The sequence below is a fragment of the Medicago truncatula genome, chromosome 4 (genome assembly GCF_003473485.1).
Source record: "Medicago truncatula cultivar Jemalong A17 chromosome 4, MtrunA17r5.0-ANR, whole genome shotgun sequence".
Classification (NCBI taxonomy): Eukaryota; Viridiplantae; Streptophyta; class Magnoliopsida; order Fabales; family Fabaceae; genus Medicago; species Medicago truncatula.
In genome coordinates, this window is record NC_053045.1 from 44,344,819 (window position 1) to 44,357,360 (window position 12,542).

At 34.1% G+C, this 12,542-nt stretch overlaps 2 protein-coding genes across 5 annotated transcripts; both read left to right on the top strand.

Moving 5' to 3' along the window:
- Positions 1-523: 523 nt before the first annotated feature.
- Positions 524-6,160, top strand: LOC25493234 (G-type lectin S-receptor-like serine/threonine-protein kinase RKS1). 2 transcript variants are annotated; one of them, XM_013601675.3, is made up of 7 exons: positions 524-1,972; positions 2,062-2,196; positions 3,801-3,970; positions 4,105-4,315; positions 4,989-5,226; positions 5,303-5,453; positions 5,540-6,160. In XM_013601675.3, exons 1-7 carry the CDS (start codon positions 625-627, stop codon positions 5,840-5,842), a joined length of 2,556 nt encoding a protein of 851 aa, XP_013457129.2. In that variant the 5' UTR covers positions 524-624; the 3' UTR covers positions 5,843-6,160. The 2 variants fall into 2 exon arrangements, with proteins under 2 accessions (XP_013457129.2, XP_039689677.1); XM_039833743.1 differs by lacking the exons at positions 3,801-3,970; positions 4,105-4,315.
- Positions 6,161-8,427: 2,267 nt separating this feature from the next.
- On the top strand, positions 8,428-12,502 carry LOC25493235 (G-type lectin S-receptor-like serine/threonine-protein kinase RKS1). 3 transcript variants are annotated; one of them, XM_024782898.2, is made up of 8 exons: positions 8,428-8,635; positions 8,714-9,826; positions 9,901-10,032; positions 10,327-10,496; positions 10,591-10,810; positions 11,440-11,677; positions 11,763-11,913; positions 12,021-12,502. In XM_024782898.2, exons 1-8 carry the CDS (start codon positions 8,482-8,484, stop codon positions 12,315-12,317), a joined length of 2,475 nt encoding a protein of 824 aa, XP_024638666.1. In that variant the 5' UTR covers positions 8,428-8,481; the 3' UTR covers positions 12,318-12,502. The 3 variants fall into 3 exon arrangements, with proteins under 3 accessions (XP_024638666.1, XP_024638665.1, XP_013457130.1); XM_024782897.2 differs by having other exon boundaries at positions 8,429-9,826; XM_013601676.3 differs by having other exon boundaries at positions 8,434-9,826; positions 10,600-10,810.
- Positions 12,503-12,542: the final 40 nt, after the last annotated feature.

The following is a 12,542-nucleotide window of genomic DNA, read 5'->3' on the forward strand; positions in this document are numbered from 1 at the left end:
CTTGCATGCATAAAAAGCATCCTTTATTAGATACTTACGGGTCAATCTTTGTGTCTGTGTAGTCAAATACTGCTCACTTGCATGCATAAAAAGCGTCCTTGTTTATGCTTCTTAATTAGCATGTACTATTTGGAAATCAAAATTACCAACGTGAAAACCCATGTTTGATCAGAAACCATATAATTATTTACCTTCTTATGAACACATGTTTATTGTCTTACCACCGTGTTCTCAAACACACAATTAATCATGTTGAGTTGTATTCAATTTAAATGAGAATCATCGACCCAATAATTTTTTCATAATGAGGCCTAAAAAAATTATAATATATCATATATTTTTTTGTCTACAGCCCTTTTATTTATAAACTATAATAAAAATTATTAATCTTTTGTTGATAGACCTAAAACGAGGATTTTAGTTTCCTATCTACTTACCTGTGGTTACTTTTCTTCATTGATTTTATTTTCCCACTTTCTCATGTGTCAGTGTCACTGACCCATTGTGTGGAAAATATAACAAAGCATCATCATGTCCTGTTGAGCAGGGGTACAATTTTGTTTCAGTTAGAATAGTTCAATTATCTCTTCATGAAATGCAAGAGGGGTATGATAGAAAAACTCAATGGACTCTGCTAAAAATCTTCTCTACCTTAGCACAGTCGAAAATCATAAAAACAAATTGTTAGTGTTAGATTACTCTTTGATTCTACTATGTCTCACCTTATCTTTTTGCCCTTGTTCTTCTGATACCATAACTATTCACAAACCCATAAGAGATGGTGAACTTCTCATTTCTAAATCTAAAACATTTGCTCTTGGATTCTTCACTCCAGGAAAGTCCACCTCTCGCTATGTTGGAATTTGGTACCACGATTTGCAACCCCAAACTGTTGTCTGGGTTGCAAACAGGGATGCTCCCATCAATGACACTTCTGGAATTCTATCAATCGACCCAAATGGGAATCTAGAACTCCACCACAAACTTAGCACCATTCCCATTTGGTCTACCAATGTTTCATTAACACAATCACAAAGAAATAACACCAATGTTATAGCTCAACTATTGGATATAGGAAACCTTGTTCTGAGGTTAAACGACACCGAAACTGCCATCTGGGAAAGCTTGGATCATCCCACAGACACAATGCTTCCATATATAAAGCTTGGTTTTGATAGAAAAATTAATCAAAGTTGGTTCCTTCAATCATGGAAGACCGACGATGACCCTGGAAAAGGTGCGTTCACCGTGAAATTCAGCACAATTGGCAAACCGCAGTTGTTTATGTACAACCGTGATGTTCGTTTCTGGCGTGGTGGACATTGGAACGGAGAAATATTAGTAGGTCTACCTAATATGAAACGAGATATGGCCGTTCGTAACGTTTCTTTCGTTGAAGATGACAACTATGTAGCACTCTCATATAACATGTTTAATAAGTATGTCATTACTAGGGTAGTGGTTCAGCAATCTGGTTTCTTTCAAACATTCACGTGGGACAGTCAAAAGAGCCAATGGAGCCGGTACTGGTCTGAACCAACAGACCAATGTGCTAACTACGGAACATGTGGATCAAATAGTAATTGTGACCCTTTGAACTTTGAGAACTTTAAGTGTACTTGTTTACTTGGTTTCGAACCAAAATTTCCACGAGATTGGTATGAGAGTCGAGATGGGTCAGGTGGATGTGTAAGAAAGAAAGGTGCATCTGTTTGTGGAAATGGAGAAGGGTTTATCAAAGTTGTAAGCGTAAAAGTTCCTGAAACGTCTACGGCAGTTGCCATAGATGGTTTGAATTTGGATGAATGTGAGAAAGAATGCTTGAGAAACTGCTCTTGTACTGCCTATGCAGTTGCTGACGTGAAGAATGGTGGAAGTGGATGTTTGGCATGGCATGGGGATTTAATGGACATTCAAAAACTTAGTGATCAAGGCCAAGATTTATTTTTACGCGTCGCTAAAGTTGAACTAGGTAAGATTTTCCCTCCTGCTGGTTTTTTCTTGCTAAATTTGACACCACTTATGTGTAGTTTAAACTTCTTTGGACTTGTTTCTTCTTAGCGTCAGCTAACTACGACAAAAAAAGCAAAGGAGTCCTTGGCAAAAAGAGGTTAGCTGCAATTCTTGTAGCTTCTATAGTTGCAATTGTCATCCTCCTCTTCTGTGTGAATTACATGTGGAAGAAAAAGAGAAAGGGTATGTAATTTATTTTTTGGGATGATATCCCCTGTTCTTATATTTTTTCAGTGGTTGCCATTTGATTCTGACTTACAAAAAGTGTGCTACTTGTTTCTTTGGTTTCAACTATTGTTAATGTTGAGTTCAACTATTAAATGGACGGTTTGCTATATATAATATCTGTGTTTTTTTTTTTTTTTTGCTAGGGCAAAATATATTTTATTTTAAATAACAAATTTCTTACTCGCTCATACCAATTAAGAAAGAAATACACCACTTATTGACTTATAAGTATATCATAACTCTTAAGTATTGTTGTGCATTTCCAAAATGGACCAACTATGTTTTTGTCTTTCTATAATTGTACTGCTACAACCTTGAGAATCACCCCAAGACTAGTTCACCACTGCATCAGAGAAGCAACCCAAATGTTCCCCTATTTCACAGTCACTTCAACAAAATAACCAAAGCCTAAATACCAATAAAAATCCTCAGCTAGAACCAAAAGTCATCTACCGTTGGAACCAAAACAGCTCCATGCCATATACCGTTAGGCTTAAATACCGGTTAAACTAATAGGAAAATCAGCACTGATAACCACAAAAATTTGTCCACGGCAGCCCCAGATCATGGATAGAACCGCATCATCTCCCAATACTATTGTCAGCTTCAATTCCAGCTCTCAGATTCATATTCCTGCTGATACAAGATCCTTTGATTCCTTATGACAAGCAATTTTTTATTTATATACCATTTTCGGAATCCATGCAGACCAGCACAAATCCAATCTTCTCCATTCAAGCTGAGACATGATTTGGGTTCAAACACCATTGAGAAAATTGGTAATTAAACCCTTTAGTTTTCATTTATCAACCATTTTCACGTTGTTATCTTTATTTCCTCCACTACTCTGTCAATCAATATTGCCTTATGAGTTATGACAAAACACTACACCGTTTCGCTCCTTCCAGATCACCCATAAGCTAGCAAATCTCACACAAGCTAACATATTCTTACATTCTTTCTAACCTCCTAGCAATCCAGCAAATTGATCTAGCTGTATGTCCACATTGTTACATGTTGTGTAAAATGAACACCTAAGTTCCTAACCAATTGAATATTGCATACCGAACACTCGAGAAGATTGAGCATTCTTACATGCTTTGCAACCTCCTAGCAATCCAGCAAATTGATCTTGCTGTATGTCCACATTGTTATGTTGTTTAGAATGAACGGCTAAATTCTTAACTGATTGAATATTGCATACCAACACATAAACTTAGAAACACACGCCACAGAAATGACGAGTCTTTAAAGGGGGAAGATTTATGTCAATTCTTTTGTCATTTGGATATTCTCTGTGTGCCAATCCAGACTGAAGTGTTTTATCAGCAGTTCTAACCATGTTTTGATTAAGTTTTTGTCTATCAATGTTATACAAACAATCTCTCCAAATTTCCTTAGCAACTGCAAATAATTGTTGTTGTTGTTGAGAGAATATTACACGTACAACACTAGAAAAATGTAAAATATAAGATTTTTTTTGAGAGCCAAAAAGAAATATACCTTATCAAAATGTTTAAGTTGATTGAAATCTTACCTTATGTCATTTGTAACTTCAGATAAAATGATGCCGCAACCAAACCAAGATTCCTCTGGGGAAGAGAATGATACCCAAAGCAACACACATCCAAATCTACCCTTTTTCAGCTTTAAAACGATAATGACAGCTACAAGAAATTGTGGTCATGAGAATAAGCTTGGACAAGGTGGATTTGGTTCTGTCTATAAGGTAAGTGAAACTCTACATTGAGATACTCATGCAAAAAGTGACAATATCCTTAGCCTCTTTATATTCATTTCAATCGCATCATTTAAAAATGGTGCAAAAATAATGAAATGGGATTTAAGAGACAAACATTTCAGGGTTGCTTGGTTAGTGGACAAGAGATAGCAGTGAAAAGATTGTCCAGAGATTCAGGTCAAGGCAAAGAAGAGTTTAAGAATGAAATTAAACTTTTAGTTAAACTCCAACACAGAAATCTAGTGAGGTTGCTCGGTTGTTGCTTTGAAAAAGAAGAAAGGATGCTAGTTTATGAATATCTACCAAACAAAAGCCTAGACTTCTTTATATTTGGTATGTCTCTCTGCGACTCACTAGCCTGAATAAACTTGTATTTAGACAAGCATAGTGACTTAATGTAACCTGTAACTTAAGGGCATATGCTAATTCTGGCTTATAGCTACTCAATGTAACCTGTTTAAAAAAAAAAGCTACTCAATGTCACAAACTCAAACGTCACATAATTGTAAACAATTAACATTAGTTCAATTTTTTACAGTAAGAACGCAATTTTGGAGAACAAGTTACAGGTCAAACCTATTCCTATTCTCGTAAAAATATCTATCATAAAATTTAGGCCTTAAACATCTAAAAGAGACATAACATCAAACTTGACGCCTTTCACCAACACTAATTTGAGTGTAGGCCTATTTATAGCCTTGTATACATGTTTTAAAATAATTGCAAGAAACTTGCAGATGTGCCTACACACTCCTTGTCTTGTCGGGCACAAGATGATTAATGATCCAGCTTATTATCTACTTTCACATACTCATTGACAGTTTGCTAAATTCCATATTTTCATGGTTATGTGGAAAGAATGACTTCCTTGTCTTCCAGATATATAATAAAATTTTAATTTCCTTTTCCATTACATACTTGATAAGTTCCTATGAAGTTAAGCTCAATATGCAATTAATGTTTGCTAATATGTTCAATTTTTGTAAACTTAAACTGTTCAACTCAGATCAAAACCAAAGGTCGTCATTGGATTGGGTAAAGCGTTTTGAAATTATTTGTGGGATTGCTCGAGGTGTTTTATATCTTCATCAAGATTCAAGGCTGAAAATAATTCATAGAGATCTAAAAGCCAGCAACGTTCTCCTCGATGCTGCAATGAATCCCAAAATCTCAGATTTTGGTATGGCTAGAATATTTGGAGAAGATGAAATTCAAGCAAGAACAAAAAGAGTGGTCGGAACATAGTAGGTGTCATATCCTTATATTCAGCATGATTATAGAAATGTCACCATGTTCTCTAACTATTTTGAATAATTGCAGCGGATATATGTCACCAGAATATGCAATGGAAGGACGATATTCAACGAAATCTGATGTCTTCAGTTATGGGGTCATACTACTGGAGACTATTGCTGGCCAAAGAAACACACATTGTGAAAAAGGAAGAGAATCCCCAAATTTAATTGGACATGTAAGTTAAATAGAAAGAGGCAGCCTTAGAATTGGCCAACGATTTAACGGTACATGATTGACTTATAAGATTTTTGAGTTTTGTAGGTGTGGAGACTATGGACAGAAGGAAGAGCCTTGGATATAGTTGATCCAGAACTAAACCAGTTTTATCCTCCTACTACAGTTATGAGATGCATTCAAATTGGACTTCTGTGTGTGCAAGAAAATGCCATGAATAGACCATCAATGTTAGAAGTTGTTTTCATGCTAGCCAATGAAACACCTCTTTGCCCACCTCTAAAACCAGCATTTTTCTTCAATGGAAACCAAGATTTGCAAGAGTCGCCAACTTCAGGAGAAGGGCCTTCAATAAATGAACTAACAGAAACTACCATCAGTGCTCGCTGAAAGCTACAAATATGTTAAATTTTTTGGTTCATACAAGTATCAAATATGTGTAGTCACGCTGTGGTATTGTAAGATGAACAGTTTGAGTATGTCCATTTCAATAAACTTATTAGTTGAAATTGGATTTTAACGCAATGTTTTAGAAGTGGTCTTTAACAGAATAAGATAATCAACTAACCATGTATGTAGTCACATGTTTTTGTTTTATTAGTTGGAATTGGTATTTGACACAATGCTTTAGCATTGGATTGATAAATTTAAGGTAACGTATAATCCAGTCAAAAAATGTAATTGATATAAATTTCAGGGTTAAGTATATTTTTAGTTCATAAAAATTTTCATTATTTCATTTTTTGTCTCTGTAGAACAAAATCAATTTTAATCCCTATAAAATTATTTTGCAAGCAGTTAGCTCTTGCTGAAACGAAACACATTTATATATCCCTGTTTAATTATCTCTTAACTTTTAAAATTTTTAGTTTTTTTTTTTTTGCAATTATATTTAGAAAATTATAAAAAGTTTTTCCACAATTTTTTTTATATGAAATAGGTTATAAGAAATGGTGTATCATTCCCTAAAAAAAAAAATGGTGTATCATATCATATCGTATGAACAGATTATGTGTTTGTTTTTTTACATGGAATATTATAGCTACTAAGTTTACTTTCCGTGTATGAATACAGGTACCTTTGTTTAGCTAATGACGCCGATTGTCACTCTTTTCTCAATCACAAAACTCTAAATTTGCCATGAACAGGCGCTTGCATCGTAGCCACTTCTGTCCTTGGACAAGGCTTGGGGCAGTTGATTGGAGCATTACCTTCAGAAATCACAAGAACGAATCACTGTTAATCGTCGCAGCAAGACAGGTTAGGGTTGGTACAAAATAACAGATTGGAAAATGCTAATTTTGTTCTTGATTTTGATTTTGGTCTTAGAACGGGCGTGAGTAACATTTTTTCTGTTAATCCTTTGGTTCTGCTAATTCGGAGTTTGATGTAAGTAAAGTTTAGCAAAGATTGATCTACAAGAAATCAAACTCAAATTTTCTTAACAGTTCGTGACGTAAAACACATTAACCAATTTGGTTTGCAAATATAATATGGATTAATTTAAAAGTAACTTCTCTCAAAAAAAAAAAAATTAAAAGTAACTAATTATATATTTAAATATAATATATATTTAATTCAATTTCTTTTTGTGTGGACGGTATTCAGATATAGGCTGTGACTATACGCACATCATATTGATCGGACAATCCAAACTTTAAGCTTGAATTTTAGATATAGAAATAATTTAAATCCAAACTTCAACTTTGAACCGTTCGATCAAGATCGAATAGTATAAATGTGTTGACTGCCCATTTCTTACAAGTAATTCTAACAGCCCATGACCGTCATTGAGGTAAATTGCTAAGCCTAATTAGTAATTGCGTATGGGTCAATCTTTGTGTCTGCAAAGTCAAATACTTCTAAATATATTCCTATCCCCTTGCATTTGCATGTATGAAAACTAAAGCATCCTTAATCATTTTGTATTCACTTTTAACACTTTCATTGGAAGTTTCAATGTCACTATTTCATTTTTGACAAAATGTAATAAAAGTAGGACTGCTAATCACACCTTAAAAAAAACAAATTACATCCTAGAATGACTAATATACTCTTTAACTAAAATAAAAATTTCAAATCAACTAAATTTACATTAACCTAAATTGAACATAAGTAAACTTAATTTACATTAACCTAAATTGAACATAAGTAAACTTAATTTACATTAACCTATATTGAACGTAAGTAAACTGAATTTACAAACTGAATTTACATTAACCTAGATTGAATGTAAGTAAACTCAATTTACATTGACCTACATTGAACATAAGTAAACTTAATTTAATTGAACGTAAATAAACTTAATTTACATTAACCTAGATTGAACGTAAGTAAACTGAATTTACACTAACTCTTATACACATACGTAAACTAAATTTATATTAACCTAAATTGAACATAAGTAAACTTAATTTACATTAACCTAGATTGAATGTAAGTAAACTGAATTTACACTAACCTAAATTGAACATACGTAGACTTGAATTTAAATTAACCTACATACGTAAACTACACTAACCCCTTTTATATACATACACGTAAACTTAATTTACAATAACCTCTCACTTAAAATCAAATTGACAGGCATATCTCATACCAAAACAAACAATAAACAAATAGAAACTCATCGAAAATGAAATTCATGAAATTCACTGACCTTTATGAATATAGTACATATCAATAACAAAGATGTTGATTCAGATATTGGTTGCACATCTATGGTGATTTGTGGATGAAAGGGAGTAAGGGTTCAGAATGATCATAAAAGATGGTTTTTAAAAATTTACATGAAGAGGGCAATTTTGACGTTATTGTAAAATTTTAAATAAATTTAGGTGTAACTTTTTTTGTGTGTGACTATTTCAATTTTAGTGAGTAAGTCAAATCACGTGAGTATGCGTTGTTGAATTGAATTGCTAAATGTGTCTCAGTCAATTGGACTATTTCAATTTTCTCCTCATAAAATGCAAGAGGGGTATGAATGAGGAGCTCATTGGCTTAAAAATAAAAAATGAAAGAGGAGCTCAATGGACTCTGCTAAATATCTTTTCTACCTTGTCAAAGATCATAATCATAAACACAAGTTGTTGGTGCTGCTTTCCTCTTTGATTCTACTACTTCTCACCTCTTTTTGCTCTTGTTCTTCTGATACTATATCTACTGTCAAACCATTAAGAGATGGTGAGCTTCTGATTTCTAAATCTAAAATGTTTTCTCTTGGATTCTTCGCTAAAGGAAAATCCACATCTCGCTATGTAGGAATTTGGTACTACAATTTGTCAATCCAAACTGTTGTTTGGGTTGCAAATAGAGATACTCCAATCAATGACACTTCTGGAATTCTATCAATCAACCCAAATGGAAATCTAGTTCTCAACAACAACCTTAGCACCATTCCCATTTGGTCTACCGATGTTTCACTCCAGCAATCACAGATAAATAGCACCGACGTTATAGCTCAACTATCTGATATAGGAAACTTTGTTTTGATGTTAAACAGAACCAAAACTGTCATATGGGATAGCTTTGATTATCCCACGGACACTTGGCTTCCATATCAAAGGCTTGGTTTTGATAGAAAAACTAATCAAAGCTGGTTCCTTCAATCCTGGAAGACAGAGGATGACCCTGGAAAAGGTGCCTTCACGTTGAAATTCAGCACCGTTGGTAAAACTCAGCTTTTTATGTACAAACATAACCTTCCCTGGTGGCGTGGTGAACCTTGGAATGGAGCACTATTATCAGGTGTGCCTAATGCGAAACGAAATAGGGACACTTTTAACATTTCTTTTGTTCAAGATGACAACAATGTAGCACTCACGTATAACATGGTTGATAAGTCTGTCGTTACTAGGATGGTGGTTCAGCAATCTGGTTTCTTTCAAATATTAATGTGGGACAATAAAAAAAGTCAATGGAACCAGTTCTATTCACAACCAACAAACCAATGTGATAACTATGGAACATGTGGATCAAACAGTAATTGTGACCCTATGAACTTTGCGGACTTCAAATGTGCTTGTTTACCTGGTTTTGAACCCAAATCTCCAGGCGATTGGTATGAGAGTGGAGATGGGTCAGGAGGGTGTGTAAGGAAGAACGGTTCATCTGTTTGTGGGAATGGAGAAGGGTTTATCAAAATTGTCAGCTTGAAAGTTCCTGATACATCGATGGCAAATGCCAAAGGTGGTTTGAGTTTGGAAGAATGTGAAAAAGAATGCTTCAGAAACTGTTCTTGTACAGCCTATGCAGTTGATAATGTGAGCAATGGTGGAAGCGGGTGTTTGGCATGGCATGGTGATTTAATGGACATTCAAAAAGTAAGCGATCAAGGCCAAGATTTATTTTTACGTGTCGATAAAGTTGAACTAGGTAAGAAATTCCCTCTTACTGTTGTCTTCTTTCTAAATTTGACACCACTTATGTGTACTTTTTCGTCTTCTCAGCCAATTACTACAGAAAAAGCAACGGAGTCCCTCATAAGAAAAGGTTGGCTGCAATTTTGGTAGCTTCTATAGTTGCTGTTATCGTCCTCGTCCTCTCCTGTGTGTATTGCAAGTGGAAGAAAAAAACAAAGGGTATGTAATTTATTTTTAAGGATGATATCTCCAGATCTTTATATTTCATCGTTATTTTTAAGGCTGATATTTTTAAGGATGCTATGCACACAATCTCTCCAAATTTCCTTAGCAACCGCTAATAAAGTCTAAGTTTTGACTGAATAATTGTAATTATTATTAATGAGAGATCATTACGCGTGTAAATCTAGCAAAATGTATAATCTAAGATTCTTTTTGAGAGCCAAAAAGAAATACACCCTTCAAAATGTTTAAGTTGATTGAAATCTTACCTCATGCCATTTGTAACTTCAGATAAAATGGTGCGGCAATTAAACCAAGATTCCTTTGGAGAAAAGAACGGTGTTCAAAGCAACACACATCCAAATCTACCCTTTTTCAGCTTTAAAACGATAATGACAGCTACAAGAAATTGTGGTCATGAGAATAAGCTTGGACAAGGTGGATTTGGCTCTGTCTATAAGGTAAGTGAGACCCTACATTGAGCTACTATTGCAAGAAGTGAAAACATCATTATAGAAAAATGATGCAAAAATAGTGAAATGGGATCTAAGATAGAAATTGCAGGGTTGCTTGGCTAATGGACAAGAGATAGCAGTGAAAAGATTGTCCAAAAATTCAGGTCAAGGAAAAGAAGAGTTTAAAACTGAAGTTACGCTTTTAGTTAAACTCCAACACAGAAATCTAGTGAGGTTGCTCGGTTGTTGCTTTGAAAAAGAAGAAAGGATGTTAGTTTATGAATACCTACCAAACAAAAGCCTGGACTTCTTTATATTCGGTATGTCTCTCTGTGACTCACTAGCCTGATAAACTTGTATTTAGACAAGCATAAAGCATTGTGACTGAATTGGGAAGGGAAATCAACATATTACATGAAAGACTGATACTAAAATAAATGAGGTAACTAGTAATCCATTATAATGTTTAGATAACGAAACAAGAAACATTAGTTCAACTTTTTAAAGAGTGCAATTTAAGGCACATGTTACCTCTTTCTATTCTCTTAAAATTTTCTATTACGAATTCAGGACCTCAACAATTAGCAGGGGGGGCATATCATCAAACTCTGAGGCATCTCACTTACACTAAATTGACCATTGTCCTATTTAAAACCTTGTATACATGTGTTAAAATAATGACGAGAAATTTGGAGATGTTCCTATACGCCTTGTTAGGCCCAAGATGATTGATAATCCGGCAGATTCTCAAATTTCCTATACTCGTTGTCCATTTTCTAAATTCTATATTTTCCTGGTTAAGTGGAAATAATGGCTTCCTGATATATAAATAAAATTATATTTTCATTTTCCATTATATATTTTGATGAGTTCCTATGAAATTACGCTCAATATGCAGTTAATATTTCCTAATATTTCAATTTTTGGAAACATAAATTGTTCAACTCAGATCAAAACCAAAGGTCATTATTGGATTGGGGTAAGCGTTTTGAAATTATTTGTGGCATTGCTCGAGGTGTTTTATATCTTCATCAAGATTCAAGGCTGAAAATAATTCATAGAGATCTAAAAGCCAGCAATGTTCTCCTTGATGCTGCAATGAATCCCAAAATCTCAGATTTTGGTATGGCTAGAATATTTGGAGAAGATGAAATACAAGCAAGAACAAAAAGAGTGGTTGGAACATAGTATGTCTCATACCCTTATAACCATTAAGATTATAGAGATGAATCTGTATTTTGTATGAGACTTAACTATTTTGTATAATTGCAGTGGATATATGTCACCGGAATATGCAATGGAAGGACGATATTCAACTAAATCGGATGTCTTCAGTTTTGGTGTTTTACTACTGGAGATTATTGCTGGCCAAAGAAACACACATTGTGAAACAGGAAGAGACTCCCCAAATTTAATTGGACATGTAAGTTATATAAAAATAAAATAAAATAAATATTAAAAAAAAGGTGGTAGCCTCAAAATTGGCCGAATATGATGTATTTATTTAAAGATTGTGTTGTACATTTGTAGGTGTGGACACTATGGACAGAAGGAAGGGCCTTGGATACAGTTGATCCAGCACTAAACCAGTCTTATCCTTCTGCTATAGTACTGAGATGCATTCAAATAGGACTTTTGTGTGTGCAAGAAAATGCAATTAATAGACCATCAATGTTAGATGTTGTTTTCATGCTATGCAATGAAACACCTCTTCTCCCACCTCTAAAACCAGCATTTTTATTCAATGGCAACCATGAATTGCAAGAACCATCAACATCAGGATCTTCAATAAATGAATTAACAGAAACTACCATCAGTGCTCGCTAAAAGCTACCTTAATCAAATATTTAATGTTTCGGTTCATACTTTTTTTTATCAGAATTGAGTTTGTAGACATTTCTAGAAGTTGTTGAGAAACAAGTATGTGTAGTCACTTTGTGGTATTGTAAAATGAATACTGTTTTAGACCTCATGGTATATACTAGATTTTATGTTATCACTGTGAAAATCTGCATTGCTAGGCCAACTGTGCATAAGTATAAAATGTATAAG

Coding starts and splice junctions, on each gene's coding strand:
- LOC25493234 (XM_013601675.3), top strand. CDS start 625: ATGGACTCTGCTAAAAATCTTCTCTACCTTAGCACAGTCGAAAATCAT. Junction 1,973..2,061: donor CGTCGCTAAAGTTGAACTAG/GTAAGATTTTCC, acceptor GTTTCTTCTTAG/CGTCAGCTAACTACGACAAA. Junction 5,227..5,302: donor AAAAGAGTGGTCGGAACATA/GTAGGTGTCATA, acceptor GAATAATTGCAG/CGGATATATGTCACCAGAAT.
- LOC25493235 (XM_024782897.2), top strand. CDS start 8,482: ATGGACTCTGCTAAATATCTTTTCTACCTTGTCAAAGATCATAATCAT. Junction 10,497..10,590: donor GATTTGGCTCTGTCTATAAG/GTAAGTGAGACC, acceptor GATCTAAGATAG/AAATTGCAGGGTTGCTTGGC. Junction 11,678..11,762: donor AAAAGAGTGGTTGGAACATA/GTATGTCTCATA, acceptor GTATAATTGCAG/TGGATATATGTCACCGGAAT.